Below are 19,462 nucleotides of genomic sequence, written 5' to 3'. Positions count from 1 at the left end.
ACACATAAAATAGTTGGATAAAGGGCTTTGTTGGTAACTATTTGGAAACCCATATTTTATCATTTTGTGAGCCCTCAAAACTTTTTCTAGGAGCCCCTATAATATGTTTCACATGGTTGGTTCACAAAACTATGGTTAATTTCGTGATGTATGGTTAATTTTGTTTCTCTGTTTGAATTTTTGAAGGACTGTCTGAACAAATTTTGGTTAATGATAGGATAGATGCACCTACTAATCTCCCACGAGACGAGAGAGTTGGTTAGGGGATATGAAAAGCAAATCGTATTTGCTAGGGATGGTCAGTTTCAACTGTATCATGGCATCGGTCCCATTAGTGGTGGCCCAATGACGTGAAGCCGAATAATATCTGTTCCTTCCTTACACCACTAGATTTCACGAAAAAGATTCACAAAATTCAACGGATAGGATCAAGTAATCAGATCTCACACGCTATCAGAAAAAGTATACTATTTTTGACCCACTTCTAAAGTAGGTGACTAATAAGCATAGGTTCGATGTAAGACCGGCGGTTAGTCTGTAACCATCAAACTTGTCTCTTGGAAACTCACCCACGTTACTAATAAGTCATGAAAGTTGTACTGACCTCTTATAAACTCCGTTTCCTTTTCAACTACGAAAAGGACGAATTAATCATCTGGATGTCCTCCTAGACTTATAAAACTGGACGGCCACTCCAGTTAAATAAAGCTGTATTATTTTATTGTTATAAAAAGGAGTCCACATAAAATCGGAAGAAAGTACCTTGAGAGCTCTATACGTTCTTCTTCTGCTTCTTTCTGCAACATATCCTAATACGACAAAAACCCCTACAACACAATTCCAATAAATATCTTTCCTGAATCTGTATCTGTTCTGATTTTTTTTGTGGGAGAGGTCAGTTTTTTTATGAACTGGAGCTGAATCGAATTGAGTCTCTGAGATTATTGATCGTACATAATTGTTGTTTATACGTATGAGCTGGTTCATAAATCTGGGGATATCAACGAATTCAAGTCATTTTATAACTTGTCTGTTGATTTTTGTTCTTCATTATTCTCCTCAATTATTTGAAAAACCCTTGAATCCTAGGTTAAATTATAGTAATATCGTATCGTTATCATCATCAAAACAATATGGAGTCACAGAATCAGAGTAATCATTTAAAAAAAGGTTTGATCTTTTTTCTCTATTTTTTTTTAAATTAATTTTTGGTGAAAGATTAATTGATTTTTTTTGCTTTACTTTTGTTTGATTTTTAGTTGCATCTTACCCAATTTGGATAATATAAGTACATAGATACGAAATATATTCATCTGAATAACATGCATAAAAATGGTCGTGTTACATTTGGAAAAAAGTGTTGTTTCATTGAGGATATTATATTGTTTTATTTGGATACGTCAAACTAGACTTTAGATCTTGATTTTAGGCAGATTAACCGAGTCGGTGTTGGGAGGTAAAAGTAATGTTTGAGGTGAATTTGATCTGGTTCTAACCTCAAATAAATTTTTGCTGGGTATTGATGATATTTGAAATTTGAATACCATGTTTTTGTTCCTAAAGAGATGAACATATTGTTATGCTGATTGCCTGATTCTTGTATCTCTGTAATCCACGGGTGAGACTTGATTGAAGAGTTTTGACTGGACTTGAATCTACAATTTCATTTCTAGAGTAGTTATTAACAAGACCTTGCCACAATATAGATGGTATCGTTCTGGAATTGAACCTATGGGTTCAGTTTATAAGTTGCGTGCTCCTTAATATCTAACCATGAACCATTCATGTATCAATCGATTAATATGACCTGAATCCTATCTTTTTGTAGGTTCTTTCTTTTCACTTGAGAGAAAACAGTTTACTCGTTCCGTCATTGTCATAGGTGGTGGTTTTGCCGGTATTTCAGCTGCTCGCGCTCTTCATGATGCCTCCATTCAGGTATGTAGGGCTTCTGCGGATAAGATTATATGGTTCGTTATTCTCAGTGTTTTTGTCACTTCACATTGCGCCAGTTGGTTACATCTAGATACACCTACAAATGTTTAATGTTGTGGGTCTATTTTTGCTTAGCCTGATGGTCCTGATCACATGTTCTCAGGTTGTCCTGTTGGAATCGCGGGATAGGCTTGGTGGCCGTGTCTACACTGACTATTCATTTGGTTTTCCTGTTGACATGGGAGCATCATGGTATGCTTTTCTATTTCTCACTTCTGTGTCAGTGACCCTGATGCTTTGGTTTTTAGTTTACATGTAAGCTATATTAATTATTTAATTTGTTTGCATCATGCTTCAGGTTGCATGGTGTCTGCAAAGAGAATCCCTTGGCAAGTTTGATCTCTAGAATGGGATTACCCCTGTACCGAACTAGTGGTGACAATTCTGTATTGTATGATCATGACCTAGAAAGGTATTTTTATTATTATTATTTCCCAAGTATAATGTTTGTTTAGATTATTAACTTTTACATGACTTTTTTCCCGGGTAGATAACATGTGTCAACCTGAAACGACATGTGATCTCTCCAGTTACTTACCCCGGAGATTCTCTCTTAAAGCACTAGATGAGTTTCTACATGTTTGAGGCATATTTTTGATTGACCATTTAAAAAACAAAAGTCTACTTCACTAATTTTATGGGTTGAAAAATTCATCTGTCTTATGCTCTCCTCCAAAGAGGTGGGGTTAATGAAAACCTGTTGTCATATTAAAACCTTGCTTCGCTTGCAATCTTATTGATCTTTGTCTTTTTTAGGGGAGATGTTCAATTGTATATATGTTTTTGTTTGAGGAACTAAGACCAAGAGACTGCTGATTTAATCAATTTTAGTTACTCCATACCTTTTCGATTCAGAACATTTTATTGGCGCAGTTAATGCTATACTTCTTGACTACAAAATATTCTTCTTCAGAAAACTTCTTCACTTTAAATACTATCAGCCTATCAGGCTATTAGCCATTACATTTTAGTGAAAATATGAGGGTGTCTTGTTGGTTCTCGTGGTACTTATATTTCTTTCTTTTGCAGCTATGCTCTCTATGATACTGAAGGAAATCAAGTTCCTCAAGAACTTGTCACTAAAGTCGGGATAGTTTTCGAGGACATTTTGAAAGAGGCATGGCTTCCATCTTCTTTTTGAGCTAATGATTTAACTGTGTCTCCTAATGTTTTACCAATATGATTATTGGATGCTTATCTTCATTACTTGGCTAGTGCAACTCTCTCATATGAGAGTGTTGCTGACTGACCAGGTTGGAAGGGTGGTGGAATTCTGCTATCTCTTTTTGATACTTACAGATTGTGTATGTTTGTGATTCCAGTCAGAGAAAGTACGTGATGAATTCAGGGATGATATGTCCATCATGCAGGCATTTGCTATTGTGTTGGAAAGGCGGCCAGACCTAAGGTTTGTTTATACAGTAGTACCTATATTAGTATAATTGTAGTGCCGTGCAGTCTTTTTTTCTTCTTAATTATTCGTGTATTCGAATTATCTAGTATTCTGAAACATGAGCATGGTGCAGGCAAGAAGGGCTCGCTCACAAGGTTCTGCAGTGGTACTTGTGCAGAATGGAAGGCTGGTTTGCTGCGGATGCAGACACCATCTCGCTTAAGTGCTGGGATCAGGCATGTATTTATATCACATTATCACCATATTTTGCAAATTTCATCTTTATAGTCCATATCACTTTCTGTTTGACTTCTTAGAGGCACACCATTCTTTTAAATGAATGCATACTCAAGACAGATCGACTCTTAAAATGCAGTTAGATTGCAGTTAGGTAGTCCTATGTAACATATGTCTTTGGTGTGAAGGAATTAAGATAACACTACTATCATTTCCAGTTCCACAATCAAATCAATATGTAAAGGCGTCTAGTATTTTATATGATAATGGAACACGATAATACCGCTATCATATTATTACATATATGGATAATATTACCTACTTTTGACTGAACTTGACTCTTTTAATGAAGCCAAATTAAGTGAGATTGCAATAATATGTTCTTACATCTTCCATAGAGTGGCTGTTAGTCCTTGTCAAAAGGATGATTGACAAATTGATATGGGTATGAAGTTGCAAACTAAACTGTTAGCTGACATACATTATAGGAAGAACTACTTTCTGGTGGTCATGGGCTTATGGTTCGGGGTTATCTCCCAGTTATCAACACTCTTGCAAAAGGTCTCCACATCCGCCTAGGGCACAGGTACAACCTAGTTAATCAGTTCCTTTCATCTGCTTACATGGTGGGTGTACAACCGACCTAGGGCTTTCACTTGGTAACTTATGCTTACCGTTATTTTGTCTCTGTCACAGCGTTACAAAAATTGTTCGGCGCAATTATGGAGTTAAAGTCATGGTTGAGGATGGGAAAACATTTGCAGCAGATGCGGTTGTAATTGCTGTTCCGCTTGGTGTTTTGAAAGCTAAGCGTATAGAGTTTGAGCCTAGGTTACCGGATTGGAAAGAAGAAGCCATCGCTGAGCTTGGGGTTGGGACTGAGAACAAGATAGCTTTGCACTTTGGCAGCGTTTTCTGGCCGAACGTGGAGTTCTTAGGAGTAGTTGCACCGACTTCATATGGATGCAGTTACTTCTTAAATCTTCATAAGGCAACAGGCCATCCTGTTCTTGTTTATATGCCTGCTGGAAGGCTGGCCCATGATATTGATAAGATGTCTGATGAGGCTGCTGCTAATTTTGCATTTCTCCAACTGAAGAAGATTCTTCCTGATGCTTCTGAACCGGTAAGTTTATCTGACCTGAATATATGTACAGCTGTTTCTTTTCTTTGATTAAAATTGAACTGGATGTTGAAAGACATGTATTCACCTTCTCATGATCGCACTCTGCATGTAGAGCGCCATTTTAGCTGTATTTACATGTTCTCCTTTGAGGCCTACTATTTGTGGATCTAGGGCCTGCATCTTAGTTTTAGTTCCCAACCTGCGCTCATGTGTGAGGTAAAGCAGTCCTAGACTGTTAGGTCCTATGCAAATTGTTAACTTTTAAATGGTCATACAGATGATTGTTTTCTTCTTCTTTGAGGGGATGTTGATTGTTATATTCACATGCTTATCCTTGGATTTATTTTTTATAATTTCTAAAAAGGCTTATAAGTGGGGCAAAAACATTTGTAGATTTCCCTTTTTGCTCTAACCTATCTACTCCTTTCATTTGTTGATTCGTTAGTTCTACTTTTCTACTTCCAAGCGACCTATTTCTTTTTCTGTTTTACCTTTTAACTTCTTTCTTGTTTGCAATTTTGCTACTTGATCTTTTTTCTGCGCTGGTTAAAGAATTATGAGGTTAATACATGGTTATATATTTTGTCTATATGCAGTTTCACCAACTAATCTTCTGTTTTCTCATCTCCACTTTTTCTCCTTGTGCCTAATTGCAGATTCAGCATCTTGTTTCTCACTGGGGGACAGACGTCAATTCACTTGGATCCTACAGCTATGATACAGTAGGTAAACCCCATGATCTGTATGAACGACTTAGGATTCCAGTCGACAACATGTTCTTTGCTGGAGAGGCGACGAGTGCAAGCTATCCAGGGACTGTGCATGGGGCATTCTCAACTGGGCAGATGGCAGCTGAGGAATGTAGGATGCGTGTCCTTGAAAGGTATGGGGAGTTGGATATATTCAACTCTGTCATGGCCAAGGAGACGCACGTTCCAATCCAGATTTCTCGACTGTAGAGCACTTCAGTCCTTCCTTGGTAATATATGTTAACATGGTGGGTCAAACCATAATAAAACTCAATTTTATGATGTCTGGAATATTTTTTAGCATCAGGTATGATGTGTATATCCACGAGAACTTTGAGCCTGTAGCAAGAACATTTTACTTTTTACTTAGCCTAGTGGTAGTTTGGAAAAAAGAACATTTTACTTTTTACTTATGATTATTGGGGAGGATTAAATTCCCCTTTTCATAGAATGAAGATTCTTATGTCTCTTGCTGAAGCTTTTTTTATGAAGGAAGAAGGCAGTTAGGGGTACAAAAAACTTCTAGACACCATCTAGTTTGCTTGTTATTTAGGCGGAGAGAGGCATTATATAATTGTAAAACATTTTTTTTAATCATTTGGACAACTTTATAGAACCTATGCATTATGTTCAATATTTTGATCTTGCTAAGTACTTTGGGATCATATCTTTGATCTTTATTCCTACTGCTCTTGATGAAGGATAATCCCTGGTAGTATGGTCAGTAAGTATGATGCCCTTATGTGGCAGTTGAGGTGATCACCTTCCAAAAATAAAAATAGAACCTCGAAGTGTATTATTTAATTAACCACGAATGCGAGGATCAGCAGATGTCGTCGCTCTTCTCTGTCGGTCCTTTCCCTATGTTAGGCCTGGTTTGTCAGTTTTGCACCCACTGTGGAGCTGGCAAACCAACAAACTAACCTGGCTAAGTGGAGAATTTGTCACTTAGCCAGGCCAGGTCGAGTCTCGACCGATCGGTTGACACTATATCAAACGCTCAAGAGCCGCTCGCCAGCAGTGTAGATTCCATCGCCTAGTGTATTCCGTCCAATTGTTTTCAATTTATCAGGCTATAAATACCAAATTCCAATTTTATTTCATCTCACACTATTTCTTCAATCTTCATTCTTTCACTCTACGAGTTCAATATGTCAGTTCGCATGTCAGTTCACGATCGCAAATTTACCTTAGCTGAAGATGAATGCATTTGCAGGAATTATGTTCTTGTTACATAAAAGCATATCAATGGTGTACAACAACAACAACATACTGTATGGCAAAACATATTTCAGAGATTTCAAGAAGAAACATTGAACCTCAATAATCGAGATGCAAATTCTTTGAGTCATCACTTCCAAGTAATAAATAAGGATGTGAACTTGTTTGTTTCTGCGCTTATTCAAGGCAATCAACACCGAGCAAATGGTCAAAACGAATTTGATGTGGAGCAAATGTGTGGGGCTGAATGGCGCAACAAAGTGGGAAAAGATTTTTAATTCGATAATTGTTATCAAATCATGAGAGTGTTGCCCAAATATGATGCAGCTAGATTAACATTTGTATGATGCATTTAATCAAGATTTAAAGTTATTACGAATCATTTAAGTTAAGTTTAATTTAAATATATTATTAAGATATAAACTATTTTTAAAGTTATTATGAAATCTCAATTAAGTTAAGTTTAATTTTAAGATATTATTAAGATATAAACTATTGCATCTTTCATTAAGTTTCATTATCTAATTTTCGAATTTTAATTTATATCAGTGTCTCTTTCATAAACATGTATAAGGACCGAAAATTCCGAAAATTATTTCGGTGTGAACTATTCACGGCAGCCATCAAATGTCATCTGTTATTATATCTCATCCATCAAACTAAAAGGGCTTCTGTTAGATATGTCAGTTATTTTACAGGTGTAGTTGAAATAATAAACATGTATAAGGACCTAAAATTGAAACCGTACTGCTTCTGTTCTTCATCGCCTTTTTCTGTAGTTCTCACTATCTTCACCGTTCATCCATGACCCATTAATGATCATAAAAATTTATAATATGAGAAACCCACATAATACATAAACACTAACATTGGATCTTGGGGATAGAAATTAAAATTTTCGGGTCAGTATCTCCAATAAAAAAAAAGTGAACCGAAGACGTGCATCGCATGTACTCTGCTTGTAAGATATAAACTAGACATTCATAACTTATAATGAAGACTTTAAAAATAAAAATCAAGGACAATGTTCTTCATCTTGTTTATCTTCTTCATTTCACAAAACTTCCCACCAATGCGCTCATGAATGGAGTTTCCTTTGTTTATCTTCTTCTTTGCCTTGAACTTCTTTTTGCCTTTTTGTTGGAGGTTTGATTTGGCTATCCAAAACTCGTAGACTTCTTTGATTTTACCTATTTCTTTATAACTGTCACTCCCGAAAAATCAAATTGGGTAGCTAAGTCAAATTGGGATTCAAATTTTGTCATTCGGATTATTTCGAAAGAAAAGACAAAAGAGAATTTGGGTAAAAATTGTGGTGTAAATTTTGTGTTTGAAATTCACATTTTTATTGCGATAGAGAATGAGCCGTTGGAGGTTGACTACCCTCCGATTGGGACTCGACTGCTTATCGGTTTTGCCATAGCGTCGCGGCCATCCGACCATCTAATACTCACCCCAAAATTGCCCCCTTGTGCCCTAGCCCCTGGGCATCTACTTGGTCCTAACCCATGGCACGCACCTTACCAGTTCGCTACGTTTGAGAGGGGTACTGTGTAGAGAGTAAACTTGTTGTTTTTTCTTTTTTTTTTTTTTATTATAAAGTATGGATTTTCTCAGTTACCGAAAGTAATTTGTGTTTCAATGAACGGATAGGCAGATACTGTCCATTTAACAAGAGGTTTTGGGTTTTGGAGCTTCTGCTCTGTTGAAGCTGATAAGGCATCGACTTGAGAAGAAATTGGGGAGAAAAACAGCTCTGTCTCTGCCTTATCAGCTCAGAAATTTTGCTTCGTCTCAAAAATGGAAGCAATTCAATCACTTTCTTTCCTCTCCTTTTCGTCTAATTTGAGGTAACTATTACACCACCACCTGTTTTCAGTGTTCAAATTCTCTAATTTGTTTCTTGTATCTCTCTATATGAAAAGTATTTGTCTCTTGCTAACAGTGTTTGCTTTATTAGTGTTTGATTGTTGCGAACTGGGGTTTCTTTTCCATTAATTCCTTCAAATTTAAGGATAAGATTAAGTTTACTTTTTTGATTTTTCTGTTTTCAATGAACATGCACTTCTAGTGTTTGATTAATGCTTAGAGAATTTCTCATGAATTTACTTTCCAGAAATTAGATCATTTTACATCACTGAAACTTTGGAAGGAAAGGAGGTTCCAGTAATGAGTCTGAGTGAATGATAACATTAGAGTTTTTTAAATTTCCACCAAAACCCACTGTAATTCAATCATCTTGAACAGTTTTGGAAGTCCAGGTTTGGCTTTGAAATCTCACCCCCATAATACATAGAGTTGGAAGTCACTGTTGGGGCTTATGCCCTTCTCTCAACATAGTTTATATCATGTTACCATATGCTTGTTTTGCTACAAATGCAAATTCATAAGCACTAATACATACTTGCTTTGGAACCATCTTATAGTAATTTCAACAAACTTCTTGTTTAGTCAAGTGATAGCGGTAGGTCAGTGTTAGTTGTTGTATTTCAATCTTTCTATTTCAACAAAACTAGGTGTAAGCAGTCCAAATTGTCATGGGAGCGAAACCATTGAAAGTTCATCTATTGGATAATTAGTTGAAGTTATTAGACATATCAACTATCAATGACAAACAAATAAGAGTCTCCCCGTTTGTTTATAGGGATACTCCACTTGACTACTTGGTTTCTTGTGAAAACATGCAATACTATTTTAAGTTCATTTTGTCATATTTGTAATTTAACCATTGGTCTCTTGTTCCTTTTCAGCGAAGCAAAGATCTTCCAAAGTTCATATGTTCCCACGGTAAAAATCCATCGAAGAGGAGAGGTTGTTTGTCTTGGTATGTTAGCACCAAGAAAGTTTATGCAAAGGAGAAAAAAAGTAGAAGTTTTCAAAGATGCAGCTGATGAAGTAGATCAGAAGAATTGGAGGAAATTGATGACAGAAATTGAAGAGGAGGGATCTGCAGTTGCGATCCTTAGAATCCAAAGGATGAAAAACCAAGGTCTTCCAAAGGACCTTGTACTGGGCTCCTTGGTGAGATTTAAGCAGATTAAGAAATGGAACCTAGTCAGCGAGGTATTCGAACGAAACACTTGTGGCACATCAAATTTGTTCTTTCCATTTTCTTCACTAGTTTTAGAAAATTAAATCACCTTCTTGAACATGTTTTCAAATATGGAAGGATCTCACATGGTTTGTTAAAGAAGTAATTCGACTAGTTTGAAGCTTAACTCAGCTGTTATTTCTCATTTGATGCCAAGCATATTATACAATTAGGAGACTCGCTTGAAGTTGATTAATCGACTTGTTAGGGTTCCCATTTATCTTAATTTTGCATTATTTTATTCTAGAATGTCTCCACAGAGCCATTTTGCCTTCTATTAAAAATGTGAGAAGTTTCCCATCTTTATGGGAGTCAATTTTCTGTAAATAATGTCAATGTGGTTTGTTCATTTAGTGTTCAGTTTCATGCATGTAGACTGAAACCTTTTCTTTCCGACCCAGACCTTACCAACATGTTAAATATATCTCGGTAATCTGTTATATTGATGGTGTACTTTGTTTGTATTCATTTATAGATTCTTGAGTGGCTCAGGACTCAACACTGGTGGAACTTCAATGAGATGGATTTTTTGATGCTTGTTACGGCTTATGGAAAGCTAGGTGATTTCAACAGGGCGGAGAGGGTATTAAGCTACATGAACAAGAATGGATACCCTCCAAATGTGATATCCCAAACAGCTCTGATGGAAGCATATGGAAAAGGAGGCCAATACAATAAGGCTGAAGCTGTATTTCGAAGGATGCAGACTTCAGGCCCTGAACCGTCAGCTGTAACTTATCAGATAATACTAAAGATATTTGTTGGGGTAACTTGTTCTGACTTATATCCCACCTTGAAATGTCTTTTTCTAGTATTATAGGAACGACATGAATGTTTGATCTAGTCCGGGGAGTGTATGGAGTGAAGTAATATTTCTTTCCTTTTCTTCCTTAGGATTTGTAAATCTGAGTTTGGTGGACTTAAACTCTGGTTTACTCGTACTTTGTTTGGTTTATTGTGATACCAGTGATCAATAGCTAGTTGACTTAAAATTTTCTGTGGTTGATTTTGAGTTTCTAGGTTGCTTACTCATGCCTGGATTATGTAGATCCCAAATGCATACATCCTGACCTAACTGAATATTAATAGAATCAGTAGGTTTTGATTGCTTCTGCCTATTGTAATCTTGGGAGCATATTTCCAATGTCGAAGTCAAGGTCTCGTCTTCAATTTCCTTGATGGTTGGTCGACTGCAGTCTCTATAGCAGCTTTCAGTTAGACTTTGTCTGAACATATGGGCTTGAACATCAAACAGGAAAATGAACCTGTTACAAATGCATTTTGGAGACATAGCATAGCATGTTATATTTATTTTAACTCCCTATACGCCTAACATGTCCCATTATATTTTTGCTGTTCCTTTCTTTTGTTTTCTGATTGCTTCTTTTTGGCATCTATATTTTTGAAAAGAGGTTATGCACATTATCCTGAATCGCCCAAGTATAGGGAGTTGGCAGCTCCATCGATTTGCTAGAAATAATTTAATCCTCAGATTTGCTTTATAACTCATAAAACTTTCAATGTGGGCACATTCCAGGGGGACAAGTTCAAGGAAGCTGAATCTATCTTCGAGACCCTGTTAAACGATGAGGTATCACCTTTAAAGCCAGATCAGAAAATGTTCCATATGATGATTTACATGTATAAGAAAGCTGGAAATTATGAAAAAGCTCGCCAGTTATTTGCAAAGATGGCTGAGAAAGGGGTCCCCCAATCTACGATTACTTATAACAGCCTGATGTCCTTCGAGATCAATTATAAGGAGGCTTCAAAAATCTATGATCAGGTACTACAAATTATTTCAAGTACTAGGGATCCACACATTATTGTTAACCTTTGAGATTTGTTGACCTTACCCAGTTTTTTGCGGGTAGACGTATTCTATCTTCTATGAGATTGGGATACCTTACGTGTAAAAGTACGAAACTGTCACATATATGCTCAAAACTGATACCATATAAGAATTACTCCTCATAGGGGGTTTCTCATATAGAATCTTTAGAGTTCATTTTCTCTTTTCCATTTCTTTCCTTACTTTTTAGCGAATACAGAGTTCGTGGTGTGACTTTTAGGGACAATCAGAAGTTAATCAAGAAAGAACAAGAAGAAATTACTTAGATTTATTTTAACTAGTTTACTCTTATATAAAAGACAACAAACTCTTAAAGAATTATAGAAACCTGAGACCACTAATATGTTTTGCTATAATAGTAGCAATCACTAATAACTGTGGTAATATATTTTCATGCTTTAATGTGGACTTATGCTTACCGCAAACCACTTACAAGTTGGTCGCAAGTGTTAATAGTGAGATTCATATTCACTAGTCTGTAGTTCAGCCCAGTCACGATACAGTATTTTTGTTTTCTATTCTTGTGGATTTAACATTAATAGATCTACACCATAGTATATGGGAATTTAGCTAATCTTCTTCTCACATTCATCTCTTGACTTTCTTTTTCTGGATATACTGACTAAATCGCAGCGCAAGTCCTTAATCATGCATTAAAATATGATATGTTTGGTATTTGTTGAATACGGGGATACTAAAATCTGAAGAATAATTTGCTTGTTTAGATGCAACGAGCTGGTCTTAAACCTGATGTTGTGAGCTACACGTTGCTGATTAGTGCTTACGGCAAGGCCAGAAGGGATGAAGAAGCTTTGGCCGTTTTCGAGGAGATGCTTGATGCTGGTGTAAGGTGCGCTGCAACTTGCATGTATAATTATATTTATGTTGGAACCCGGCATTAGATTCGTAAATGGTTTCACAATGATCTTAGCTTGTGTTAATATATGCTTCACATAACGTTTTATTTTCTCAGAGAACACAAATATCTTCGGATCTGTTTCGACTTATGTTAATAACGCCATAATGGAAACTGCACTAGTTGAGTTGTATGTAAGACCCTGACAAGAATATTGTTAATCACTAACTGGACTGATCTTTATTTTCTAATTTAGTAATTTTGACTCACTGAACCGACTCATCTTCGCGGTAGGGTAAGTATTTCAAAAAACTAACCGAACCTAGCTATAAGTAAGAAGGTAATCAGCTAACAACATGTATATGACTTCATAACAGTTAGACAGGAGAACATCATACAATTATGGTATACTGAGCTTCCTACTTATTTTTTCTTTTCTTTCTAACAGGCCAACTCGCAAAGCTTACAATATTTTGCTTGATGCTTTTGCACTATCGGGAATGGTGGAAGAAGCCCGGACTGTGTTCAAGAGCATGAGGAGAGACAGGTACGAACCCTTTCCCTCCCTCCTTAATAATTTGAAATATTACAGAAGCATGTCATTTTTATGTCTCAGATAGAACCGTATGCGTAAAATCGGCTAGCATCAATGTTGCTCGAGGAATACTGGATTCTTGTACCATATGTACACAATCATTAGGAAGCAAAACATAATCTTGACATTCATTTTAGCATGAGTCGTAGTGGTGTTTTTTGAATAAGGATTCTGGTGCCAGTCCATAACATTTCTGAGTTACGGTCTTTAAATCGACAATTTAGCTTTCTCAAGTATTAGTTGCTATTTGTATTGTGTAGGTGCACTCCTGATCTCTGTTCTTATGCAACAATGTTATCTGCATATGTGAATGCGTCTGACATGGAAGGTGCTGAGAACTTCTTTAAGAGACTGCGACAAGATGGCTTTGCACCAAATGTTGTGACTTATGGAACTTTAATAAAAGGATATGCAAGGATTAGTAATCTAGACAAGATGATGGAAAAATACGAAGAGATGCGATTACACAACATAAAACCTAACCAGACAATCTTCACAATTATAATGGATGCTCATGGCAAGAACATGGATTTCGGAAGTGCTGTATACTGGTTTAAAGAAATGGGATCTTCTGGATTCCCCCCTGATCAGAAAGCGAAAAACATCCTCATGTCTTTGGCAAAAACGACGGACGAACAGAGGGAAGCAAACGAGCTTACAGGCCTTGCCGACCATGACTTCGATAAACAAACTCTTAGTGGATCCTCCAATTACGTAGACCGCGACGATGAAGATGACGACGATGAAGATGAAGATGAAGATGAAGATGAAGAGGAGGATGAGGATGAGGATGAGGATGACGAGGATGGGGATGAGACTAAGACTGAGACTGAGGTAGTGATGTCTTAGCTTCTTGTTCCCATAAAACAAACCGACTTGATCGCCATTATGGTAATACTGCACAAATTCTGTAACTGTAAAATAATGCAAATTTGGATGTTGTATGATTTGCAAGTTTTGTATTATAGGAAAGAATATGTAGAACAGCTTCATGTAATTCGTTAATTTTTAAATTTATAGGCTACCATTGACATTGTTCCAAAGGACTGTCTTATTTGATTTCTTTGTTCCTGGTGATAACCAACCATGCTCTAGATGGAAAAAGGAAAAAGAGTCTTTTTGTTTTTATTTAGACTAGACCTGTTGTCAGTTCCAGTTTACACTTTTTGATTTTCCGGCATTTCAAATGCAATCTTCCTATGTGGTTTACTGTGAAATTAACCAAAGATGAAGTATTTGCTGCTAACAAACTGGTTGTAGTTTTTGATGCTTTATTTGGACTACTCCCTACAGAATAAATAAGTGTACTCGTATCCTTCGTCAACATAATAAATTAACCAAGAGGGAATTTTGCCATCCTTTGTCAACTTCCAAGCCCTCATATACTTGGATGTGAAATGTTTTTGAGAGATCTCATCTCAGTTCCGGTTTCGATAAAGGGTTGCTAGAGTTAATGGTGTCCAGTATCATAAATCCATGATCAATGAGATTAGCTACAGCCTGCAGAGGAGACAGAGGAGCTCAAGGGTAGCATTGGGCAAGTATCATGCATCCATGTATGAGCTCAGTTCCGGATACCTTTACCATCATTTTACAAGTAATTGTCTAGACCTGGTAAAGTTTCTCATGTTGAGTCAGATTGAACCACAGGCTGTGCCCACAACGGAAAGACCCACGCCCACCGGCCATCCTAGACAAAGCAACAAGTGCACACTTTATGAGATCACATATGAGGGCCGGTAGTGTCAATGTCCATCTTACGTCAATAAACCAATTTCTTATCTCGCTGCTAATCAATTTAGGCCACCTTATCACCAAACTATTCTTTTTCTTATCCAAAGACTGACACGTATCGATACATGGACCTACGACTAATGCCAATTTATGTCTCACTCAAAAAATAAGTAAGAGGGGCATGCACTTGCGGTTAAAAAGCAATAATTTCCACGACGATTGAGACTTGTAAATGAATCTATGCATGCCACAACATGCCCCCATTTGCACTATAAAATGGCATGTCCAATTGTTAGTTTTTTCCTTATCCGACCAATCCATACCCTCCTCTTTTCTCCGGATATCTTCTTAGATTATTTAGTTTTCTTTTGATCGAATCTCTTTTAAGATTTTAAGTAATGGCAACTTCAAGAGTTGGAAGGTTTGTTATGGAAGTCGCACCACCACAATTTGTAAGCGTAATGCGACGCCGAACTCCAAAGATGTTAGATACAATAGTTGAAGAAGATCACAGAGATGCTGGCAATTTTACCAATGAAAACAATATGTCTTCATTTTCATCATCCAAGTTTTCTTCGCCGTCGTCATCATCATTTCAAATGGCCACAAAAGCGAAAACAATATTGACCTCCTCTTCCTCTTCCTCTTCCTCTAATTACTTCATTAACGACGCTAACAGGGCGTCGTCAATTTATGGGTTTTAAGCTAACTAACCCGCTGCGTGGAGTTTGAAATTAAGAAATTAATCACGTGAAAGATCTTCTGCTAGCTGCCCACCTGCGTGGTCTGGTGTATATTGTCAGCCAGGCCCACGTCGTGTCATTTGGAACACAAATTGCTTGAATGATCCCAAGGTCGACGTTTTGTGGTGTGTATAACTTAACCATGGTGGTAGTACACAGGAACTCTCGCTTCTACTATCAGGTTGTTTTAAATTACTATACTAGTTACTCTTATTTATATCGAGCTAGTTACCGCTAGTGACTGCTTTGTTAATATGTACCGGATATATGAAAAATTATAGTACAAATTGTTGTCTATTTAGCTATCGTGGTACTCTTTATACAGTGTGCAGATCCTCATGGTTTTCTTCTTTTTTTTTGACCGGCAAAGAAGAATTTTAGAGAACAAAAGGAGAGTGTATAAGAGGCTGAAACAACCGTACGTACAGGAAAAAATAAGCAAAGAAAGTTACAAGAAAACCTCCAAACTTAATGAATGTCGAAAAAATTAGGCCAACTGACCATTAAGTCGTTATAAGAACTATATTCAACCTCCTTAAACCACCAAACACCAAGAAGAGTTGATAAATAGTTTTATTCCTCACTGCCACATCATTACTCTCCTTATTATTAAAAGCTCTTGATCTTTCGCACCAATGCACCACATAATTACTGCAGGTATGAGATTCCAGATTTGAAGTTGAGTCTGTCATGGAGAGAATATCAGAGTTCATAGTGAAATGCCAACACGATTTTTCTTCAAAATAAGACCAAATCTTTCTAGCAAAACTACGATGCAGCAAGAGATAGTCTGTTGTTTCATCATGTGAATAAAAAGACAGTTTTGATCAACAACAATACCTCTTCTTCTTAGTAGATCTCTTGTAGGTAAATACTTATGAGCCAAAGTCCACATGAAGAAATCCACCTTAGGTGGATACTTTTGCTTGCAAATAAATTTAAAAACATCCGTACCTCAATATTGGAGTTTGAGAGTACTTAAACAATTATAGACTTATAGGTGGATTTGACAGAAAAAAACCTTCTTGTTGTTTGGAAACCATTCTTTCACATCTTCCAACTTAGAAGTTCGTATATAATTATTTAATTCTCTAAGCAACCGATCAAATTCAGCCAGCATAGCTGCATTAAGTACTCTTAGGAATAAGGAATCCTACTTCATAATAACCTCAAAATTCAGCTTACAGCCAGTACAACAACCCAATAAGGAAGAAAATTGAGTTAAAAACCCTAAGATATTCAAGTAAGAGTAATAATAACCTCAACTTCTTCACAAGTTGAATATCTATATCAAGAAATATAAGAGTGTCATCTACAAATTGCAGATGACTAATAATAATACCACCATTAGAAGCCCGAAATCCAGATAGCAAACCCTCAGTTTGAGCTTTACTGATCCAACATAGAGTGCTTCACCTCTATAAGAATAAAAAGGTTGACAAGGGATCTCCCTGTCTAGTACCCTTTCTATTTTTGAAATAACCTATTGCAGAGCCATTTTAGAGCACAAAAAACCTGACATATTCCACACAACATCTTATCCCGCTTCTCCAATTTGCTTTAAATCCGATAAGTAAAAACATTTCATCCAGAAAATACCAATTCACATGATTAAAGATTTTTTCAAAATCAACTTTACACAACAATCCTGGTTTTCCACTTCGTATACTTGAGTCAGTAAGCTCATGTGCCACCAACACACCATCAAGTAATTGTTTTTTTTTAATAAAAGTTATTTGTTGAAAAGAAATAATCATATTAAATCGGATCTTAGGATTCAATTCACTTTGTGCGTGTGCTAATTTGAACTTTTTTGTTGTACAAGGACGGATTTTTTATCCTTCCCCTTGGGGCCGAGATTTATTGATTAGTAAAATTTTTTCTATTCGTCATTTGTTAAGTTTTTATCGTCTTTTCACTTTTCTTTTTAGGGTTCTTATGATAACTGGTAGATCAAAACAGAGAAGAGATTGAATGCGAAAAGCATTAGAGACCCCATTTACAGTAGAAGATAGAATGAAGTATGAAAGTAGCGTTTGTATGGGAGATGAATCTAACTCTCCATTGAGGAAACTTATTCAACTGGAGAGAAAGTCCTTTTCTTTAGACGTAGATTATTTTAATTCTATCAAGGTGATGAAGATTACTGAAAGAGGAAGTGGTGGATTATATCTTGGTCCACTTTTGATTTTAAAATGGTTTCTTGGATCTTAGTGACACTAAAATAAGCTACTATGGGAAATTCAAACAAAAGTAAATGGTTGGAAAAGCTTGGTGAAGATGTCTATTTGGCGCAAATCTAGAACAATGAAGAAGAAGAATATACGCGCTTCTCAAGATTTAGGAGAGGGAAAGAAATTCATTATTTGCTTTCCTAATGAGGAAAATGGATCATGCTGGATTACACTAATTGATTCTTTGAAGGATGTTGTGACCTCAAGACTTCACTGGAGATTAACAAGAATGACTCTCTACATCAAAGCTCATCAAACAATGATGGTTTGGATACATCAAAGTCTAAGAAATGGAATACTATCCACCAACGAATCAACTTTGTAGATTATTTTTATCAGAAAACCAAATGGATTAAGATAAAAGGACTGCCATTAAAATGGTGGAGCTTAACCTCTTTTCGAATGATAGGCAACGAGTTAGGGGGATGAGTTCTATTTCACTGAAAACTTTGTCAGTTATATTTGAAAGTAGATACCTTTTATTTATGATCATTGTTAATGGAGATTTTATACATATCTCAGCGGCTTTTTTGACGAAGATTGAAGGTTAGAAGATGGCGTTGACTGCTGAATGGGATTATAATTATTCTTATAAATCAGAGGTTTCAGAATCTGTCTATCTTAGGAAAGTTCAAGATTTTGACGCTAAAATAAAGGATTTTCTGGTATCCTATATAAGTGCGGAGAAATTGAGTTCAGATATTCACGCGAGAAATATTTGAGCTCGAAGAGAATGGAGGATGAGGATGAGGATGATCCAAGGGCTATTACAACTAACGAAATAGTTGGATACATTAGAGAATGGCTCAGGTCAAGTCACTAGAGATGATAAAGAAAGTAGTTGGATTTACTTTACCAAGAAAAACAAAAATAATAGTCCATCTATCGGTTCAAACTCCAAGAGTAAGTGATCTGAATTAGGATCAAGATTCAATTCTTTACGTGACAATGAAGTCTCTGTAGACGGTGAGGACGAAAGATACTTTTCTGATGACAACGATTGAGATGAATCTGGTTACTCTATTGATAATTCCATAAGGAATGAGATGGAGAATACATTCGTTGAAAACCTAAAAAACACGAAGCATGGTGGTGAGCTAGATGAAACAATAGTCGATAAGACTGTCATATCTTTTGTCAGTCTCGAGTGTAGTTATGGCCAAATAAGTGGTGAAAATCTTAAGTCTCTGAAGAAAAATATGACTAAACTGGTGGTGAAATATAAAATAAGAATTAAAGCTAATGGAGATGAAGGCGATGATATTGCCGAAGTTGTAGATACTTCGATAATCTCTGGTGACGAAAGAAGAAATACAAGGGAGTTGGTTGATATCAACGGAGTATAAAATCCCCAGCTGGAACATGAGAGGTTTAAATGATTTTAAAAAAATCACTGCTCTAAAGAATCTTATTGCAACACAAATGTGCAGTGTCTCTTATACAGGAAACCAAGATTATGAAATTTTCTGATTGGTTTATTAGACAACTCTGGTATGATGAGTTCATTGAATGAAACTATATTTCCTTTATTGGTGAAAGTGAAGGTTTTTATTTTATGGGATAAATCCATATTGACTAAGGAGAATGAAAAGATGGGATACAAATACATATCAATTGCTTTTTCTTCCAGGTCTAA

At 36.3% G+C, this 19,462-nt stretch overlaps 2 protein-coding genes across 2 annotated transcripts; both read left to right on the top strand.

Moving 5' to 3' along the window:
• The first annotated feature begins 747 nt into the window (after positions 1 to 747).
• On the top strand, positions 748 to 6,134 carry LOC113300769 (probable polyamine oxidase 2). Its single transcript, XM_026549863.1, has 10 exons — positions 748 to 1,170; positions 1,829 to 1,938; positions 2,099 to 2,187; positions 2,294 to 2,407; positions 3,025 to 3,112; positions 3,318 to 3,403; positions 3,522 to 3,624; positions 4,114 to 4,211; positions 4,322 to 4,751; positions 5,408 to 6,134. The coding sequence occupies exons 1-10, from the start codon at positions 1,134 to 1,136 to the stop codon at positions 5,708 to 5,710; spliced, it is 1,458 nt and encodes a 485-aa protein (XP_026405648.1). The 5' UTR covers positions 748 to 1,133; the 3' UTR covers positions 5,711 to 6,134.
• Positions 6,135 to 8,343: 2,209 nt separating this feature from the next.
• Positions 8,344 to 14,195, top strand: LOC113300753 (pentatricopeptide repeat-containing protein At3g59040-like). The gene is made up of 7 exons (XM_026549862.1): positions 8,344 to 8,571; positions 9,472 to 9,784; positions 10,288 to 10,578; positions 11,350 to 11,598; positions 12,390 to 12,514; positions 12,969 to 13,067; positions 13,376 to 14,195. The coding sequence occupies exons 1-7, from the start codon at positions 8,522 to 8,524 to the stop codon at positions 13,962 to 13,964; spliced, it is 1,716 nt and encodes a 571-aa protein (XP_026405647.1). The 5' UTR covers positions 8,344 to 8,521; the 3' UTR covers positions 13,965 to 14,195.
• Positions 14,196 to 19,462: the final 5,267 nt, after the last annotated feature.

The sequence above is a fragment of the Papaver somniferum genome, chromosome 1 (assembly GCF_003573695.1).
Source record: "Papaver somniferum cultivar HN1 chromosome 1, ASM357369v1, whole genome shotgun sequence".
Classification (NCBI taxonomy): domain Eukaryota; kingdom Viridiplantae; phylum Streptophyta; class Magnoliopsida; order Ranunculales; family Papaveraceae; genus Papaver; species Papaver somniferum.
This window is presented reverse-complemented; position numbering and strand designations above follow the sequence as displayed.

Bases quoted from the DNA above. Each gene is read 5' to 3' on its own strand.
- LOC113300769 (XM_026549863.1), top strand. From the start codon at position 1,134: ATGGAGTCACAGAATCAGAGTAATCATTTAAAAAAAG. The intron at 3,625-4,113 runs GCATGTATTTAT...CATACATTATAG, and splicing joins CGCTTAAGTGCTGGGATCAG to GAAGAACTACTTTCTGGTGG. The intron at 4,752-5,407 runs GTAAGTTTATCT...GCCTAATTGCAG, and splicing joins TTCCTGATGCTTCTGAACCG to ATTCAGCATCTTGTTTCTCA.
- LOC113300753 (XM_026549862.1), top strand. From the start codon at position 8,522: ATGGAAGCAATTCAATCACTTTCTTTCCTCTCCTTTTCGTCTAATTTG. The intron at 10,579-11,349 runs GTAACTTGTTCT...GGCACATTCCAG, and splicing joins TACTAAAGATATTTGTTGGG to GGGGACAAGTTCAAGGAAGC. The intron at 13,068-13,375 runs GTACGAACCCTT...TGTATTGTGTAG, and splicing joins AAGAGCATGAGGAGAGACAG to GTGCACTCCTGATCTCTGTT.